This window comes from Nannobrachium achirus (genome assembly GCF_963921795.1).
Source record: "Nannobrachium achirus genome assembly, chromosome: 18".
Lineage (NCBI taxonomy): Eukaryota > Metazoa > Chordata > Actinopteri > Myctophiformes > Myctophidae > Nannobrachium > Nannobrachium achirus.
In genome coordinates this window covers 48,002,344-48,020,607 of record NC_137825.1, presented here as the reverse complement: position 1 = coordinate 48,020,607, position 18,264 = coordinate 48,002,344, and the positions used below count along the sequence as shown (strand labels likewise).

The following is an 18,264-nucleotide window of genomic DNA, read 5'->3' as shown; positions in this document are numbered from 1 at the left end:
AACACCACATGGTCTAATGTAGTGGTTCTCAACCTTTTCAGGCCATGACCCCGAAATACTCATATTCTAACTGGGGACCCCCACCACCCTGACGAGCACTAAGAGTTGAGGCATAACATTTTGTGTAACACGGTTCTATTGTGAAAAAGGCAGATCTACATGCTCACAACGCCTCACAACACGAGGCCTTGTGAGCATGTAGATCTGCTATTTTCACAATTTCTGCCTCTAATATTTGACAATTTGGCCAATGTTTAATTTCTCATTGTAGCGGTATTAAAAAGTCCTTACATTGTCACTTTAGAAATGTGCAGATATGCTCTATACACTTAAACCTTATGTTGGTTTGTTTACTGTTGAGTGACAAAACAATGTTGCACATTAAGTTAATCATTTGGGAACCCCCCAAAATAATGTGGGGACCCCCCTGGGGCTCCCGACCCACAGGTTGAGAACCACTGGTCTAATGTGAGTCTCTTTCCTTTTGTCAACAGAGTCTGGGATCTGCTGACCGTAAGGAGAGCCATCAGAAGAAGTAAGTGATAATGGTTATTTATAAAAGAACAAATTAATATCTAATTGAAACAAGCAAACAATTCTAGCTCCTCTCCACTCCTCCGTTGATCATCCAGTCTGGCTTCCATCCGTACCATGCGACAGGGGTCTTCAACGTTTTCAGGCCAAGGACCCCTTAGTTGAGAGAGAGGTGAAGCAGGGACCCCCGCAACCTTATCATAGATTCCATATACCGTAGTTTCATCGTTTGACAGCACAATCATCAGTGTATTTTGGATTCATGTCAATTTGTGTTTTCAGATATTTAACCACTTGGACCGTTGATGCTTAACCCTTTCAGTGCCCAGAATCACCACTAGAGGGCGCCCAATGGCCATAGAATCCACCATAGACATATACTGTATATGCACAAGCCCTGCGCAGCCATGATGCGCCTGAACACTTTCCTTTGTGCATGAACAGGAACAGAATGAAGTTAGCTTGAAGTTAGCTATTGGCTACCAAGCATTTTAGAAGCCCTATTTTCGGCGATTTAGCCGTGATTAAACCTTGCACACCTCATGGATATGCATGGAACAGAGAAAATGAGCTCTAAAGATCCTGGATTGCATTGGAGTGGATGGCAAATATCGGCGGTGCGACGCTCTCGCGGGCCGTGTAAACAGATGACGGCCGGCGGCCCGGCTCGAAAATGTATTTATTATTATTATTTATTTATTTTCATAAAAAAAAAAAAAAAAAGAAATCCCGAACTAGTTCGGGATTGGCACCCTGAACGTTAATAAGGTCCAAACTATCCCGAACTAGTTCGGGATTGGCACAATAAGAGTTAATAAACTCAACCTTTCACTCTGTACTTTCCCCCTCTACACCAAACCTCTTTGCCGAAAATAGACGATCTCAAGCTCACAACGCCTCACGCTGTGAGGCGTTGTGAGCTTGTAGATTGGCTATTTTTGGTTTAAGTTCTCAGAATTTGGACACTAGGTGGTTAATATAAAAAAAGGAGAAAAAAGGTTTCTATCACAAAAACATTTGGAGGATCCCCTGCTGTAACTCTGAGGACCCCCTAGGGGTCCCGGACTGCCTGTTGAAGACCCTTGCCATACAGCCATGAAGCCATACGTTCATCCTTCTCGTTCTCTTGTTTGTACAACTGTTTGTGTGGTCACGGGCTCAAGTTTAAATGCTCAGACATTCTCCTTTTCTTAAAAACTCAAAGTCCACTTCGAGTCCCTTTGAAAACAAGACCAAACTCCCTCAGTAGGGCGTGATTATAGATTCTAGGCTACGGGTTTAGGGATTTTTTTTTCTTTCCTCACTTGTGTGTGTGTGTGTGTGTGTGTGTGTGTGTGTGTGTGTGTGTGTGTGTGTGTGTGTGTGTGTGTGTGTGTGTGTGTGTGTGTGTGTGTGTGTGTGTGTGTGTGTGTGTGTTCACGTGCACGTGTGTGCACCCTCATAAGTGGTGGTTGCAAGGGGAGGGGGTTTTAAAGCATTTCGATTCTGCCGGAGCCGCGCCACTAATCCAGGATAATCTGTGTGCCATTTTATGAACACAATTAGTATTAGTTATGATGAATACCCAGACACTTGGCCATTTCACTAATTAACGTTGCTCAAGTCAGTGGCGTCATTTAAGAAAAAGCTAAGGTATGGCAACATGACTGGTGTCTTGCACGCACGCAGACACCAGTCATGTTGCCATACCTTAGCAACAGGCATGATACATTTATTTTAAGTACATTTTATTTTTCTCCCCGTCTCTATGGTTTCTTGGGCTGGATAATAGCAGCCTAGAAGTGCAGCTAAACATGTTAGTAAACGTGGCACAATTAACAATAGTGCATTGCACCTGTGCAGCTGACCTGCAGAACCTGGGAATATACCATTTTGTCAAGATGGGGAGAAATGGAGAATACAAGTGTGGAGAATATAATTATAATACCTTTGTTAAAGTGACCATTTCATTTCATTTCAGCAAGAGCCACTGGCCGCCGCGTCCACGTCCATGGACGCAGCCGCGAAAAAAACGGCCGTGGACGCAAGGTCGCGTCCGCGGACGCAAACGGCCGGCCGGCCCGGCCGTGGATGCGGCCGTGGACGCAGACGGCCGGGGACGCGGCCGTGGACGAGGCCGTGGACGAGGCCGCGGCCGTGGACGCAAACGGCCGGCCGTGGACGCGTCCATGGACGAGGCCGCGAAAAAAAGGAAAAAAAAAAAAAAAAAAAAAAAGGTGTCTATTGTATGTATTTTTTGATGGAGAATTCAAATATGACCTTCTTTTTTGCATTGGACAACTCTAACCTGCATCAATTGGTATTTTATAATTGCCAATTGTACCCTATCCATCTAAAAAACTAATTGGATGTCTATTGTATGTATTTTTTAATGGAGAATTCAAATATTACCTTCTTTTTTGCATAGGACAACTCTAACCTGCATCAATTGGTATTTTATAATTGCCAATTGTACCCTATCCATCTAAAAAACTAATTGGATATCTATTTTATGTATTTTTTGATGGAGAATTCAAATAGTACCTTCTTTTTGGGATAGGACAACTCTAACCTGCATCAATTGGTATTTTATAATTGCCAATTGTACCCTATCCATCTCAAAAACAAATTGGATGTCTATTGTATGTATTTTTTGATGGGGAATTCAAATGTTACCTTCTTTTTTAGATAGGACAACTCTAACCTGCATCAATTGGTGCATCAACCTACTATCTATCTATCTATCTATCTATCTATCTATCTATCTATCTATCTATCTATCTATCTATCTATCTATCTATCTATCTATCTATCTATCTATTTATACTTCACCTTTAGTCCAGAAGAGAGTTCAGCCTCAGGAACTTGCACACATGGAACTGTGTCATGACTGTGTCATGGAGCTAAAACAGAGCTATGTTAAATACTCACAATGACTCTGATGGACCAATCAGGGTGGTGGTGGGGGGAGGGATCAACAATAGACAGAAACTGGATAATGCTTTGTTAACTGTCCCACCTAAGTCCCTGCTAGTCTGAACAAACATCACCTTCCCTCTCATAACACTACTACTACTACTACTAGTACTACTACTACTACTACTACATTTATATAAAGCTGCTCTTGCATTTGAATTCAAGTCTGACACAAGTTAAGGTTAACTTAGGTAGTAGTTCATTTTGCTGGCTTTTAGGGACTGTGTGTGAGTGTGTAGGCCCACAAATTATTATAATTGTCATTAAGTGACTCAAAGGGAGACATCTAATTGGTGTTTATTATTCTAATATGAACTGTGGGAAGATTATATATTTTTTAGTTTGCACTTAAAGTGTTGTGATATTATTCCTGAAGGAAGAGGGGTATTTTCACAGTCCAGGCTTTGAACCTAAATGCTGTTTACATTTTCTATAAATATTTATTTATATATAAAACTCAGTTGTGTGGAGTTATTGTGTGCCTTTTCTTGTAGCTAAAGAGTCCATTTGTTCACTAGACATTAAGCCAAGGTTACTATTTTGAGTTGAAGCTAGGTGTTTTATTACTTTGGGGTTTAACATTATTTAATAGGCAAATTCATTGTTATGGTTACTTTAGAAGACTGCTTTTGCATTCATGAGTTAAAAAGAGAGCCAAGCTAATTCAAAGAGTTAAGTTAAAGGAACACAAAACATGGCCTAACTCACAGCTGCCATTGGACAGACAGTTACAACATACTCTTATCTTTCACAGAACAGACAATTATCATTTATTTTATCTATTTGAGACTATGTAGCTGCTCTAGGGGAAATAGAGCATTAATTTGGGGTGATATATTTATCAGCCTATTCAATTGATAATGACCAATTGGTGCCAGTTTCTAAGTAGTAGCATATTACCATAACAATATATGTGGCCTAGACATGGATATTGCCCACTCAACTCGTAATCTACAGAAATGTCCACCACATCACACAGTATAAAACCTAGTAGGCTTAGTGGATTCACCTATGTTAAATCATGTCAGGTTAGTTTGGTTCAAGGTTCAAGTATAATAATTTATGAGACAAAAATGTATACAGCACAAATGTACAATCACATCTAGGCTAGAATGATGTGTGTGAGTTTATCTGGAGACTTACTCAGTCTGTGACTTACAGAGATCTTGATGGTCTTTGGGTTCCACCTGTTCATCATGTGAATTGCTAATAATGTTATGGGTCAGATGTGTAAAGATCTCTCACATTTTCAACACATTTTCTGGTGTTAACATAAAGGCCATAATACACAAATAACAAAAAAGAAGACTAATCAATAATAGCAATTAAGTAATTAAGTTTCTCTCCGGTGTGAATATAAAACAAATCACATGGACAATTGCTATGTCCGTAATTTCACAGGTAACTTTGTCATTGATTGTTCTAAAGCTTTTACATGCAAATGTGATTTAAGTGCATAATTATGGAGTTTAATTGTCGTTAACGGTCAGACATTATTTTTTTCCCACACTGGTCACAGCAGCAAGGTTTCTCTCTGGTGTGAATTCTATAGTGGTCTTTGAGACTAGACGATGTACTGTTCACAGATGTAAGGTTTCTCTCCGGTGTGAATTCTCTGGTGTTCTTTGAGATGACGCTTGTCGTCAAACTTTTTCCCACATTGGTCACAGCAGTAAGGTTTCTCTCCGATGTGAATTCTCTTGTGTGTCACAAGGTGAGTCCTTTGTCTGAAGCTTTTCCCACATTGTTCACAGCAGTAGGGTTTCTCTCCAGTGTGCATTCTCTGGTGTGTTTTGAGAGTACTGGAATGAGTAAACCTTTCCCCACATTGGTTACAGATATAAGGTTTCTCTCCGGTGTGAATTTGTTGGTGTATTTTGATATGTTCCAGTCTAGGAAAGCTCTTTCCACACTGGTCACAACAATAAGGTTTCTTTCCAGTGTGATTTTTCTGGTGTGCTCTGAGATGATGCATATCACTGAACCTTTTCCCACACTGGTCACAGCAATAGGGCTTCTCTCAAGTGTGAAATCTCTGGTGTACTTTCAGAGCAGCCATTAAACTGAACTTTTCCCCACATTGGACACAGCCGTATGGTTTCTATCCAGTGTGAATTTGTTCATGTATTTTGAGATAAGACAATCGAATAAAGCTTTTCCCACACTGGTCACAGCAATAGGGCTTCTCTCTAGTGTGAATTCTCTGGTGTTCTTTTAAAATCCCCTTTTGAACAAATCCTTTCCCACACTGGTCACAACAATAAGGTTTCTCTCTAGTATGTGAACGCTTATGATCTTTTAATTGTCCAGACCGAGCAAAATACTTCCCACATTGTTCACAGCTGAATGGCTTCTCTCCGGTGTGTATTTTCTGGTCTACTTTGAGATAATAAATTGAGTTGAAGCTTTTTCCACATTGGTCACAACAGCACTGTCTTGGTTTAACTGAGGACAGCACAGGACAGGGAGAGAAAACACCCACATGATAAGAGCCAGATTCACACATTGATCAGCATTTAAGTAACTCACACACATCAAAGTGTTTGAACATTACTTTTATCATTCATGACATAATATCATGTTACTGTTACCTACATGCCTTTATATGGGGAGAACCAAGTTTTTATACTGTGTGATGTGGTGGACATTTCTGTAGATTACGAGTTGAGTGGGCAATATCCATGTCTAGGCCACTTATATTGTTGTGTTAATATGCTTAACTACTTAGAAACTGGCACCCATTGGTCATTATCAATTGAATAGGCTGATAAATATATCACCCCAAATTAATGCTCTATTTCCCCAAGAGCAGCTACATAGTCTCAAATAGATAAAATAAATGATAATTGTCTGTTCTGTGAAAGATAAGAGTATGTTGGCCATGTTTTGTGTTCCTTTAACTTAACTCTTTGAATTAGCTTGGCTCTCTTTTTAACTCATGAATGCAAAAGCAGTCTTCTAAAGTAACCATAACAATGAATTTGCCTATTAAATAATGTTAAACCACAAAGTAATAAAACACCTAGCTTCAACTCAAAATAGTAACCTTGGCTTAATGTCTAGTGAACAAATGGACTCTTTAGCTACAAGAAAAGGCACACAATAACTCCACATAACTGAGTTTTATATATAAATAAATATTTATAGAAAATGTAAACAGCATTTAGGTTCAAAGCCTGGACTGTGAAAATACCCCTCTTCCTTCAGGAATAATATCACAACACTTTAAGTGCAAAATAAAAAAATATATAATCTTCCCACAGTTCATATTAGAATAATAAACACCAATTAGATGTCTCCCTTTGAGTCACTTAATGACAATTATAATAATTTGTGGGCCTACACACTCACACACAGTCCCTAAAAGCCAGCAAAATGAACTACTACCTAAGTTAACCTTAACTTGTGTCAGACTTGAATTCAAATGCAAGAGCAGCTTTATATAAATGTAGTAGTAGTAGTAGTAGTACTAGTAGTAGTAGTAGTAGTGTTATGAGAGGGAAGGTGATGTTTGTTCAGACTAGCAGGGACTTAGGTGGGACAGTTAACAAAGCATTATCCAGTTTCTGTCTATTGTTGATCCCTCCCCCCACCACCACCCTGATTGGTCCATCAGAGTCATTGTGAGTATTTAACATAGCTCTGTTTTAGCTCCATGACACAGTCATGACACAGTTCCATGTGTGCAAGTTCCTGAGGCTGAACTCTCTTCTGGACTAAAGGTGAAGTATAGATAGATAGATAGATAGATAGATAGATAGATAGATAGATAGATAGATAGATAGATAGATAGTAGGTTGATGCACCACTTGATGCAGGTTAGAGTTGTCCTATCTAAAAAAGAAGGTAACATTTGAATTCCCCATCAAAAAATACATACAATAGACATCCAATTTGTTTTTGAGATGGATAGGGTACAATTGGCAATTATAAAATACCAATTGATGCAGGTTAGAGTTGTCCTATCCCAAAAAGAAGGTAATATTTGAATTCTCCATCAAAAAATACATACAATAGACATCCAATTTGTTTTTTTAGATGGATAGGGTACAATTGGCAATTATAAAATACCAATTGATGCAGGTTAGAGTTGTCCTATACAAAAAAGAAGGTCATATTTGAATTCTCCATCAAAAAATACATACAATAGACACTTTTTTTTTTTTTTTTCCAGCCTTTTTTTCGCGGCCTCGTCCATGGACGCGTCCACGGCCGGCCGTTTGCGTCCACGGCCGCGGCCTCGTCCACAGCCTCGTCCACGGCCGCGTCCCCGGCCGTCTGCGTCCACGGCCGCGTCCACGGCCGCGTCCACAGCCGGGCCGGCCGGCCGTTTGCGTCCGCGGACGCGACCTTGCGTCCACGTCCGTTTTTTTCGCGGCTGCGTCCATGGACGCGTCCGTGGACGCGTCCATGGACGTGGACGCGGCGGCCAGCGGCTGTCTCTCTTGCATTTGTAGTTATTTCACTGTCATTTAACAACATAATAACCAGCACAGATAGACAAAGAGACATTCGTGGATTTATATTTAAAAGCAACTTTTATTTTCCCCCCTGGACCATACCCTGGGTATGGCAGCTGCATACCCCTGCCATACCCGATTGACGCCCCTGATTAGTTATGATGAATACCCAGACACTTGGCCATTTCACTAATTAATTGCTCAAATTAATGAAATCATGCCCCCCAGTTCCCTGCTTCCAACCCCCGGAGTAATTTCACACCTAATGGCTCTCGAGGGAGGACATAAAGGTGGTTCGGTTTGTCTAAAAAATTATCAATTAAACGTCCCTGTACTGAAGGTCAAATATAACGGTAGCTCTCTGCGTTGTTGGTAGGAGAGGAATGTGTGTGACTGCAAGTGCCTCCGCCAAGTGTCATGTTGACCATTTTAAAAGGACAACTTTGGTTTATTACAACAAAGGTTCATATTTTAGTTAGTCATTACTAGTAGGGATGGGATGATACGCGATATTATCGTTTATCGTGATAAAAGACACTCACGATAATCGTATCGTGGAGATTTAGATTTATCGTGATATCGTCCTCCCACATGCACTGGGATCAATTCACCTTTTACTTGCCGGGCTGCATATCCGGTACCACTTCAACCCTCTATAACTGGTAAAAGGTACTTTTGTATTTTGATACAGTCTTTTTTCACTCTCTATCAAATGTCTTTGCCAAAACATAGCCGATCTACAAGCTCACAACAAAAAGCGACGCGTTGTGAGCTTGTAGATCGGCTATTTTTTGGCAAATGTTCCACCCCAGGATAATGAATTTTTGATTATCGCGATAATATCATAAATCGCAATTTCTTTAGTCATAATAATCGCGATATGACATTTTCATATCGTCCCATCCTTAGTCATTAGAGAAAAGAAAAGATGAGTGTTAAAATGTTTTCATTTACTTCTGTTCTTTCCATCGTTTTAGTGTTTTTAACTATTTTGATTTGCATGCATGCCCCCATGTTGGGAGCATGCATACAAGTGGCTAAATATGTATTTTTAGACACAATAAGCCCATCCCCAAGATGCACCGCAATCTTTCATGGGCAGATGTGACTTATGGGGTCTGGTGTAAATAGTAACAAAGAAATTGGCTTATTTAGTCTAAAAAAATCATATTTAGCCACTTGTACGCATGCCCCAACCCATTGAATTCAAAATACTAAAATCGCTAAAACAATAGCAAGAAGTACATGAAAACATTTTAACACTCATCCTTTCTCTAATTTCAATCTAAAATATGAACCCTTGTTGTAAAGGAGGATTTCGGTGAAAAACTACCTTCCTACCTTTAACACATTCTGTGCCACCTTTTCACCACTAGAGGGCGCCCAATGGCCATAGAATGCTACATAGACAAGTGCTGGTATATGCACAAGGGATGGTGTTTTTTACTGGTGTTTCAGTCCGAGTGTGGGGAAAGGGTGCGTTCGGAAATGCGCACCGGACTGCGCGGGCGTTTATCGTGGGCTTGCCCAGGCCTTACGGCCTGGGCATAAATATAACGATTGCATTCACCACGGCTTCGTAACTCGCGCGGCGCTCCGCCGGCCGCGCGGCCCTGGCCCGCTCTTCGCGGCCACTCGCGCCTGCGGCGCTCGGGGGCGAAGAGCAGGACCAAGGTCCGCTGGCCTTCGCGCCGCTTGCAATGTCGTGGACAATAAAACGAGCGCACCCTTTCATACACTCTGACTGAATCACCAGTAAAAAACACTCTCTCATATGCACAAGCCCTGTGCAGCCATGACTCGCCTGAACACTTTCCTTTGTTCATGTACAGGAACAGGATGAAGTTAGCTTGAAGTTAGCTATTGGCTACCAAGCATTTTAGAAGCCCTATTTTCGTCGATTTAGCCATGATTAAACCTTGCACACCTCATGGATATGCATGGAACAGAGAAAATGAGCTCTAAAGATCCTGGATTGCATTGGAGTGGATGGTAAATATCGGCGGCGCGACGCTCTCGCGGGCCGTGTAAACAGATGGCGGCCGGCGGCGCGGCTCGAAAAAAAAAAAAAAAAAAAAAGCCGAACTAGTTCGGGATCGGCACCCTGATAAGGACAAATAAAGCCGAACTAGTTCGGGATTGGCACAGTAAGAGTTAAAAGTATGTTTTAGAAGCTTCCAGGGTGATCCAGCAGTTGTTTGGTCCAAAGCAGCCATTTATTAAATTTGTGTTTGCATGTCCTTTCCGACCACGGACGTAAAGTGAAATCTCGTCCCGTAGCACTTCCGTCGTAATGCAAGCGAGCGGGCTCCGGGAGTTCCGCGAACTTCCGGAGCCCGCTCACGGAAGTGCCGCGAGAGACAAGATTTCAATTTATGGCAAATCTTTCGGCAATAATGGTGGCTCTGCATGTAAACAGACGATGGATAGAGTCTACATGATACTGGCACGTAGTGAAAATGGATTTTCGAGCGAGATAACAAAAAAGGATTAATGATTGAATGACGCGGTCCTGTATGGAGCCGTGGTCGGGTAGGACATGCGATGGAAAATGGAATAAAATGCTGCTTTGGACCACGGTTGGAAAGTTGTTTCTCCTTTATGCCAGCGCACCCTCATTGTGTGTGCACGTGTACCCATACATGTGTGTATGCCTTCTTTCTGGAATGAGAAGCCCCTGGAACAGTTCACCTTGACACCTCTGCACTATTCAGTACAACAAAGTCCCAATATACAGTACTCAAATAAAAGACGATTCGTTTTCTTTTCTTACTTTGAATTGAAACGGCAATGTACAGTACTGCAACTGTACTGTCCTGTCGCTGCATTTGGTTGTGAAAATAGCCGATCTACAAGCACACGTGTGCTTGTAGATCGGCTATTTTCACTACTTTTGTGCGACACTTTTGTATGATGAAGTGGCTATAATTGACAAAAAAAAAACATACACATTTGAAACTTGGAGATACAAGGTTTCTGCCCGACAGTGACGATTCGTCTTGTTTTGCTCTCGAGCCACATCAGCCACATCAAGGGCAGATACACTTTCTTTGTTTGGCTTTTCTGCAGAAGTGTTAGGTTGTGTGTGTGTGTGTGTGTGTGTGTGTGTGTGGTGTGTGTCAAATCCCCACCCCCCCCAATAAAAGGCTGTCAGCATTGTCACTGTGCACCGCGCATTTGAATTGAGTAAGTGCCTGCGCTCGCATGGTTTCGTAGCAACAGGCTTCTCTTGCTTAACCAAACATAGAGATGTGTGCGTGTGTGTGTGTGTGTGTGTGTGTGGTGTGTGTGTGTGTGTGTGTGTGTGTGTGTGTGTGTGTGTGTGTGTGTGTGTGTGTGTGTGTGTGTGTGTGTGTGTACACGTGTGTGTGTTAGGTGCAGTGATGGAACGATTCTGGCTCGCGGTACTCATCATAACTGCGCGTCAGCTTGCGCTCCCCTTCTCTGGCACAAAAAAAAAAAAAACTAAACAAAATATCAACTGAATATATTTCCGTTTGGTGAGAACTCCCGTTCAACAGATCAGCCGACACACGGAGTCAAAGTTGTTTTTACAGTTTCCCGAAGAGCCTGTGCAGTTATTGGCATTAATAGACGTACGCCAATAAATAAATATGGTTCCTGCGCAAGCATGTGCGACTTGTGCGTGCGTTTTGAAGGAAGTTATTTATAAGGCCTGTACGCGGTCCAATACTCAGTGTTACTTTAATGTAAGTGTCATGAGGGACCCATTCTGCGAGTTAACAGCGAGGATTTAATAACTCCCAAGTTTATTAGCTGAACATCTATAGCGGTAAGAGTGACAGTAGTCAGGGGATCTCTTAAAACAGGGGTCTTCAACGTTTTCAGGCCAAGGACCCCTTAGTTGAGAGAGAGATGAAGCAGGGACCCCCACAACCTGTTCATAGATTCCATATAGTTTTATTGTTTGACAGCACAATCGTCAGTTTATTTTGGATTCATGTCAATGTGTGTTTTCAGATATTTAACCACTTGAACCGTCAATACTTAATAAACTTTACCTTTCACTATGTACTTAGTCTGCTCTTTTTCCCCTCTACACCGAAGCTCTTTGCCAAAAATAGCCGATCTATAAGCTCACTCAAAGATTTGGAGGACCCCCTGTAGTAACTCTGAGGACCGCCTAGGGGTCCCGGACCCCCTGTTGAAGAACCATGTCTTACTTTCTTCACCAATGTGTTTGTAAATGTGTCTAGTAACACATATCACAAAGACTGACATTCAGTTTCCCTAGGAGAATCCGTTACAGCTGCTGAAAGTTGGGGTCCCTTTAACTTAACTATACAAAAAACATTCTTTGGGGTAAAGGCGGCTCCCACAAGACTGTGAAAAGTGATGACTCATCACTAAACTAAGTTTTGTCTGGCTGTTTTTAGCCCAAGGAATGTGCTAAACAAATGCTTGCAATGGATTCAGAATCATGAAAAACCCCTAGTTTGACCCCTCACATGCTACTTAAAGCATATATTTTTTTTCCCCCCTGTATAGTTAATTTAATGGGACCCCAACTTTCAGCAGCTGTCACGGATTCTCCTAGGGAAACTGAATTTCAGTCTTTGTGAGATGTGTTACTAGAGACCTTTACAAACACATTTGTGAAGCCATTTTTTGGTAACGAATTTATTCCAGGATTTGACACTATTTCTGAAGATATCCCCTGACTACAGAGTTCTATGGCACAGTACATCGCATATAACAAACGCTATGTACCAAATGATATGCCCATACATGGGCATATCGTGCAATATCGGTCGGATCTGTCGGATCCTGGACATCCGGCTCGGGGCATATGTGTTGTTTCGGTCCCATATGCAGTGGTGAGAAGAACTCGCATTTTTTACTTAAGTAAAAGTATCAATACTACAATATGGAAATACTCTGTTAGTTAAAGTCTGGAATTCAAAATGGAAAGTATTGGCAAAAAATGATAGATGATGCCCTGTTAGGGTACCCCCCTTATGCCCATAAATGGAGATCCCCAGGCATCAAACCCAGGCCCTAATTCGCCAAGGCCCTGCTTGGCTCTACAAATAACATACGTTTTAGGCCCATATATGGAGATCCCTGTCCCAATGTCATCAACATTAAGGACATATCTGGGAATGCCCATATTTGGTAATGCCCATCTATGGGCATTTTTTTGACTTAACATTGTTGACTATCATGCAGGGGTCTCCATATATGGGTAACTGGTCCGATATACGTCACTGGCCAGATGGCCAAGAATCGCATGTCGCCCTGAGGCGTCTTACTTTTATACATCACATGGCCAGATGGCCAAGACATGGTGCGACCTCGCTTATCGCCCTTAGGCATCCTACTGGTTTGTTACATCTACCCAGTGCAAGCTTTGTTCACAAAGCCTAAAAGGCAAACGGAAATCCCATTTCCGTTTATGTGTTCCAATGTTCAATGGACAAAACAGCATTAAATCATTAATCGCAATTATTAGTTAGTTTGACAATGAATCGGCCGTCAACTACAATGTAATGAGTGTGGCAGCCCTGCACGTGCATGTGAGGCATATATACACACACAGAAGCATAGTGCCACACACACATGCACGAGCGACGCACGCGCGCACACACACACATACACGCGCACGCACGCGAACATCCCTCCGCTCTCTCTCATCTGGAAGTCATTATTAACCTGAAGTAGCAATGACCACATACAAGCAACTCATCCATAACGTGTGCGTGTGTGTGTGTGTGTGTGTGCGTGCACGCGCGCAAGTGTGTGCTCACGCATGTGTGTGTGAGTGTGTGTTCTCGAAAAGACCCAACCGTATTAGCTCATCCTACGGCATATTAGCCATCATATCCTTTCATCTCTCTGTCTCTGTCTGTCTGTCTGTCTGTCTGTCTGTCTGTCTGTCTGTCCCTGGTTGCAGACAGTGTCAGAGGCAGGAAGGAGGGGTGGTGGGACAGAGGGGGGGGGGGGGGGCAGCGAGCTCTGTGACCTGGCGTTTGCCAACAAAGTCTGCAGAGGCCTTAAGCTAGATGCAGAATATAGACCCACATTTAGAGTGAACATTATTTAATCTTTGCTTCTGGGGGTCCCCCGGAACAGCAATGGGGGTCTGCGGCCAAATACATTTGGGGTGGGGGGGGTGGGGGGGGGGGGGGGGGTCCTTGACATGACGCTTGAAGTTTGAGAACCACTGATAGCAAGCAACATATATATTGTCGTTGTCGGGTGTAAACCTCGTATCTCCAAGTTTCAAATTTGCATGTTCTTTCACAAGGCAAAGCCCTGTTTCATCGTACAAGGCCGTCGCACACAAGTAGTGAAAACAGCAGATCTACAAGCACACAACGCCTCGCGGTGCGAGGCGTTGTGTGTTTGTAGATCGGCTGTTTTCACTAGTTCAAATCATTTTTAAAATGGAAAATGCAAAACGACATGCAAGGTTTTCACCCGACAACGACGATTTTTTTTTCTTCAGAAAACTGTTAGAAGACATGTATAGAATCGGCCTATATCAGTGGTTAAAGCACCGCCAGAATGTATTTGGCCGCGGACCCCCATCTCAAAATGTTTTGCTCCACGGACGGACCCCCATCGCAAAACATTTTGCTCCACGGACGGACCCCCATTGCAAAATATTTTGCTCCACGGACGGACCCCCATCGCAAAATGTTTTGTTGCAGGGACCCCCCGAGGCAAAGATTTGAGTAAAAAAAAATGTTTACTCTAAATGTGAGTCTATTCTGCATCTAGCTGAAGGCCTCACACTCGTTGGCAAACGCGCGCTCCTCTCTCCTCTCCTGCGGACAGACGGAGTCGGAGTGAGGGATTTGTGTGCGGATGTCAGGGAAGAGAGACCTTGATTAGACTAATTTATTCACAGGAGCAGCCCTGTAATCGTTCTCAGATGGGAGCGTGTGTGTGAGTTTGTGTGTGCGTGCGTGTGTGTGTGTGTGTGTGTGTGTGTGTGTGTGTGTGTGTGTGTGTGTGCGTATGTATGTGTGTGTGCATGTGTCTGCATTTGTGTCTGAGCGAGAAAGAGTGCGAGGAAAGGAGAGAGATAGAGAGAAACTTTCAGGTCAAAGAGAGGGAAAATGTGGTATTTGTGCAGCCACGTCGCGCGCCGAAAATAATCGACAAAGTCGCAACACGCGACGATAGGATCTTCAGTGTGCAACTAAGTACAAATCAACAGCTGAAGTTAGCCACACCCACCAGTGTTGGGTGAATGGTAAAAGGGGAGGGGATGATTATATGATGTCACTCTATCTGTGTTTTTGGATCGGCACTTTTGACCCACAAGGTGTCAGCCTCCAGGAAGAAACCCCAAATACAAAGGGAATAGGCTACATAATTGCTCATAACAACCACACCAGGGGGTCTGATGTAATATTGTCAACCTCATAGACACATGAAAACAGAAAAAGTACAAAACTATGGCACCGCCTCTTTAAAGATGGGGTGCCATGATTTTCCCCTCTATAAAACTTGCTCATAACAACCACACCAGGGGGTCTAATGAAGTACTGTCAACCTCCTAGACACATGAAAACCAGAAAAAAGTACAAAACTATGGCACCACCTCTTTAAGTAAAAGTACTTAGTTACTTTACACCAGGGGTCTTCAACGTTTTCAGGCCAAGGACCCCTTAGTTGAGAGAGAGACGAAGCAGGGACCCCCACAACCTCTTCATAGATTCCATATAGTTTCATAGTTTGACAGCATTTGTTTTCAGATATTTAACCACTTGAGCCGTCATTACCTAATAAGCTTGACCTTTTACTCTGTACTTAGTCTGCTCTTTTTCCCCCTCTACGCCAAGCCTATTTGCCGAAAATAGCCGATCTACAAGCTCACAACGCCTCGCAGCGCGAGGCGTTGTGAGCTTGTAGATCGGCTATTTTTGGCTACAGAGAGCCAAACATTTTGGCTAAAGATAGAGAGAAAATGACATTTTTTGTTATTCGCCCGCCAGCTAGACGATACAGTCTGACACAATGTGCTGACATACTTAACGTTTCTTCAATAAATGGCCTTTATATTTCCATGTCAGCAATTCATCCTTTAAGAAGAGTTAGAACCTTTTCTTTTCTTTTTTTGTGTGTGATGGAATATAATGTCGTATCGTATCCGAGCCGACTTATACTGTCTGCTGAAGCTAAACAGCCCCTCAGTCCCCCTCCCTTTCTCTCTCAACCCCTGCTCACTCTTTCCACGTACTCCAAAACGCCACTCTATACCCCAGGGGCGTCACACCAAATTCTGGGCCCTGGGTACAAGTATTCACTGCGGGCCCCCCATGAATGTTCTTTGTATAGGGAGAGGGGGATTAACCCTCTAGAGCCCACTGTTGTAATATTACAACGTTTGTATTTTATCCAAAAAAAGGTTTAAATAATGTTATTTTAGCTCCCCCTACCACCTAAACATCACCATTGGATTCTATTGTTTAGTATTACAATGCCATTGGCCACAATATTTGCATATACATACCCCCCACAGGGGCTGACATTCACACCCGCCACACCCGCTGACATTCCAGAGTTTTGACGAACAACATCTCACTTTTTCATGGAAGCTATTCCTCACAAAAAACATAAGTAAAATGCCTGTACTATTTTTTTTGGTGATCATTAGAATGTCTAGAACATGTACATATGTTATTATTGTGAAAAATATCCCCCATATGTAAATTAGAGCATTATTTATGATTTATGATTTATGGCTATAAAACCTTACAAAAAGATTTTTTTTTTAAACATTACATTTTCCTCTGATTAAGACTCCTACAACACCATCTGATTTTTTCAATTTCTTTTCAAGTATTTCTATTTTTGGGCCTTAGAGGGTTAACCCATTTAGACTGGGAACGCATTAGTACACGTTATTTTGTGCTTTGACTATTGAAAAAAATAGCAGATATACAAGCTCACAGCGCGGCACCGATCTTGTAGATCTGCTATTTTGTGAAAAATCTTGAAAAAAATGTGTGAAATATCTTTGAATATTTCAAATCCTTCTATGTTCATTTGAAAAAAACCTATGTTTCCATGTCGGTGGTGCTCAAACCTTTTCATGTGAAGGACCCCCAAAATGATATGTATTTGGCCACGGACCCCCATCTCATAATATGTAGTTCCAGGGACCCCACCAGAAGCAAAATTTGAGGTACAAATGTTCGCTTAAAAATACATGTATATATTCAAAGATTTGCACACATTTTCACGACTTTTCAAAAATAGCAGATCTACAAGCTTGTATAAGCTCGAGCTTGTATTTCTGCGATTTTTCAATAGCTAAAGTATAAGATAATTAAGGCCCCTCAACCTTGGGCCCTAGTACTGTAACTCAGTCCCACTTACCCCTGGCCCCCTGTGACGCCCCTGCTATACCCCAGGCCCTGCTGGCTTTTTCTCCCCTTTTCTCTCTCTCTTCTTCTTCTTCTTCATTGCCTCTCGCCCCACGCTTCAAGGACTTTCGCCAGTTGCCATGTACATTGTACACCAGGCCAAACAGAGCCAGAGAGCCCCCGGCGGCGGGCAGTTTTCAGTCCCCGGCCGCCCCGTGTTGATGACATCACACAGGCTGGGACGGATTTTCTGGTATCCACAGTGCGTACATGTGGGGCCACAACGGTGGGGTGCAATGAGGAGAGGAGAGGAGAGGAGAGGAGAGGAGAGGAGAGGAGAGGAGAGGAGGCGTCAATTGGGTATGGAGATCTACATGCTCTTGGGTATGGAGATCTAACTGCTCTTGGGTATGGAGATCTACATGCTCACAACGCCTCGCGCTGCGAGGCGTTGTGAGCATGTAGATCGGCTATTTTCACAATGTCTGAAAAAAACTAGTATTTTCAGTTTTTTACCCAGGTTTCTACGGTTTCTTGGGCTGGATATGGCAGCCTGGAACAGTTGTTCAAGTGCAGCTAAACTTAGCATGTTAGTAAACGTGCCACCATTTTGTCAAGATGGGAGGAATACAAGTCTGGAGAATATAATTATAATACCTTGTTAAAGTGACCATTTTGTTAAAATTTGCATTTGTAGTTATTTTACTGTAATTTAACAACATAATAACCAGTGCAGATAGACAAAGAGACATTCATGGATTTATATTTAAAAGTAACTTTTATTTTCCCTCCTGAACCCAGGGTATGGCAGCTGCATACCCCTGCCATACCCAATTGACGCCCCTGGCTACCCTTACAAACTAGGGCTGTCCCCGACTAAGGATTTGTATAGTCGACTATGATTTTAGTCATTGTGTTGATAGTCGAATATTAGTCGAATGGCCCGTTTTTTTCTTTTTTTTTCTTTACCCCTT

The 18,264-nt window shown here is 42.4% G+C and overlaps 1 protein-coding gene across 1 annotated transcript in view; it reads left to right on the top strand.

The window, feature by feature from the left end:
• The window catches only part of ankfn1b (ankyrin repeat and fibronectin type III domain containing 1b), a gene marked incomplete at both ends in the record, with an annotated part of 375,118 nt that overhangs the window by 198,930 nt on the left and 157,924 nt on the right, over window positions 1–18,264 (top strand). The window contains 1 exon segment of the mRNA XM_080747475.1: window positions 495–535. Within this exon segment, the coding sequence (XP_080603601.1) occupies window positions 495–535 (41 nt within the window).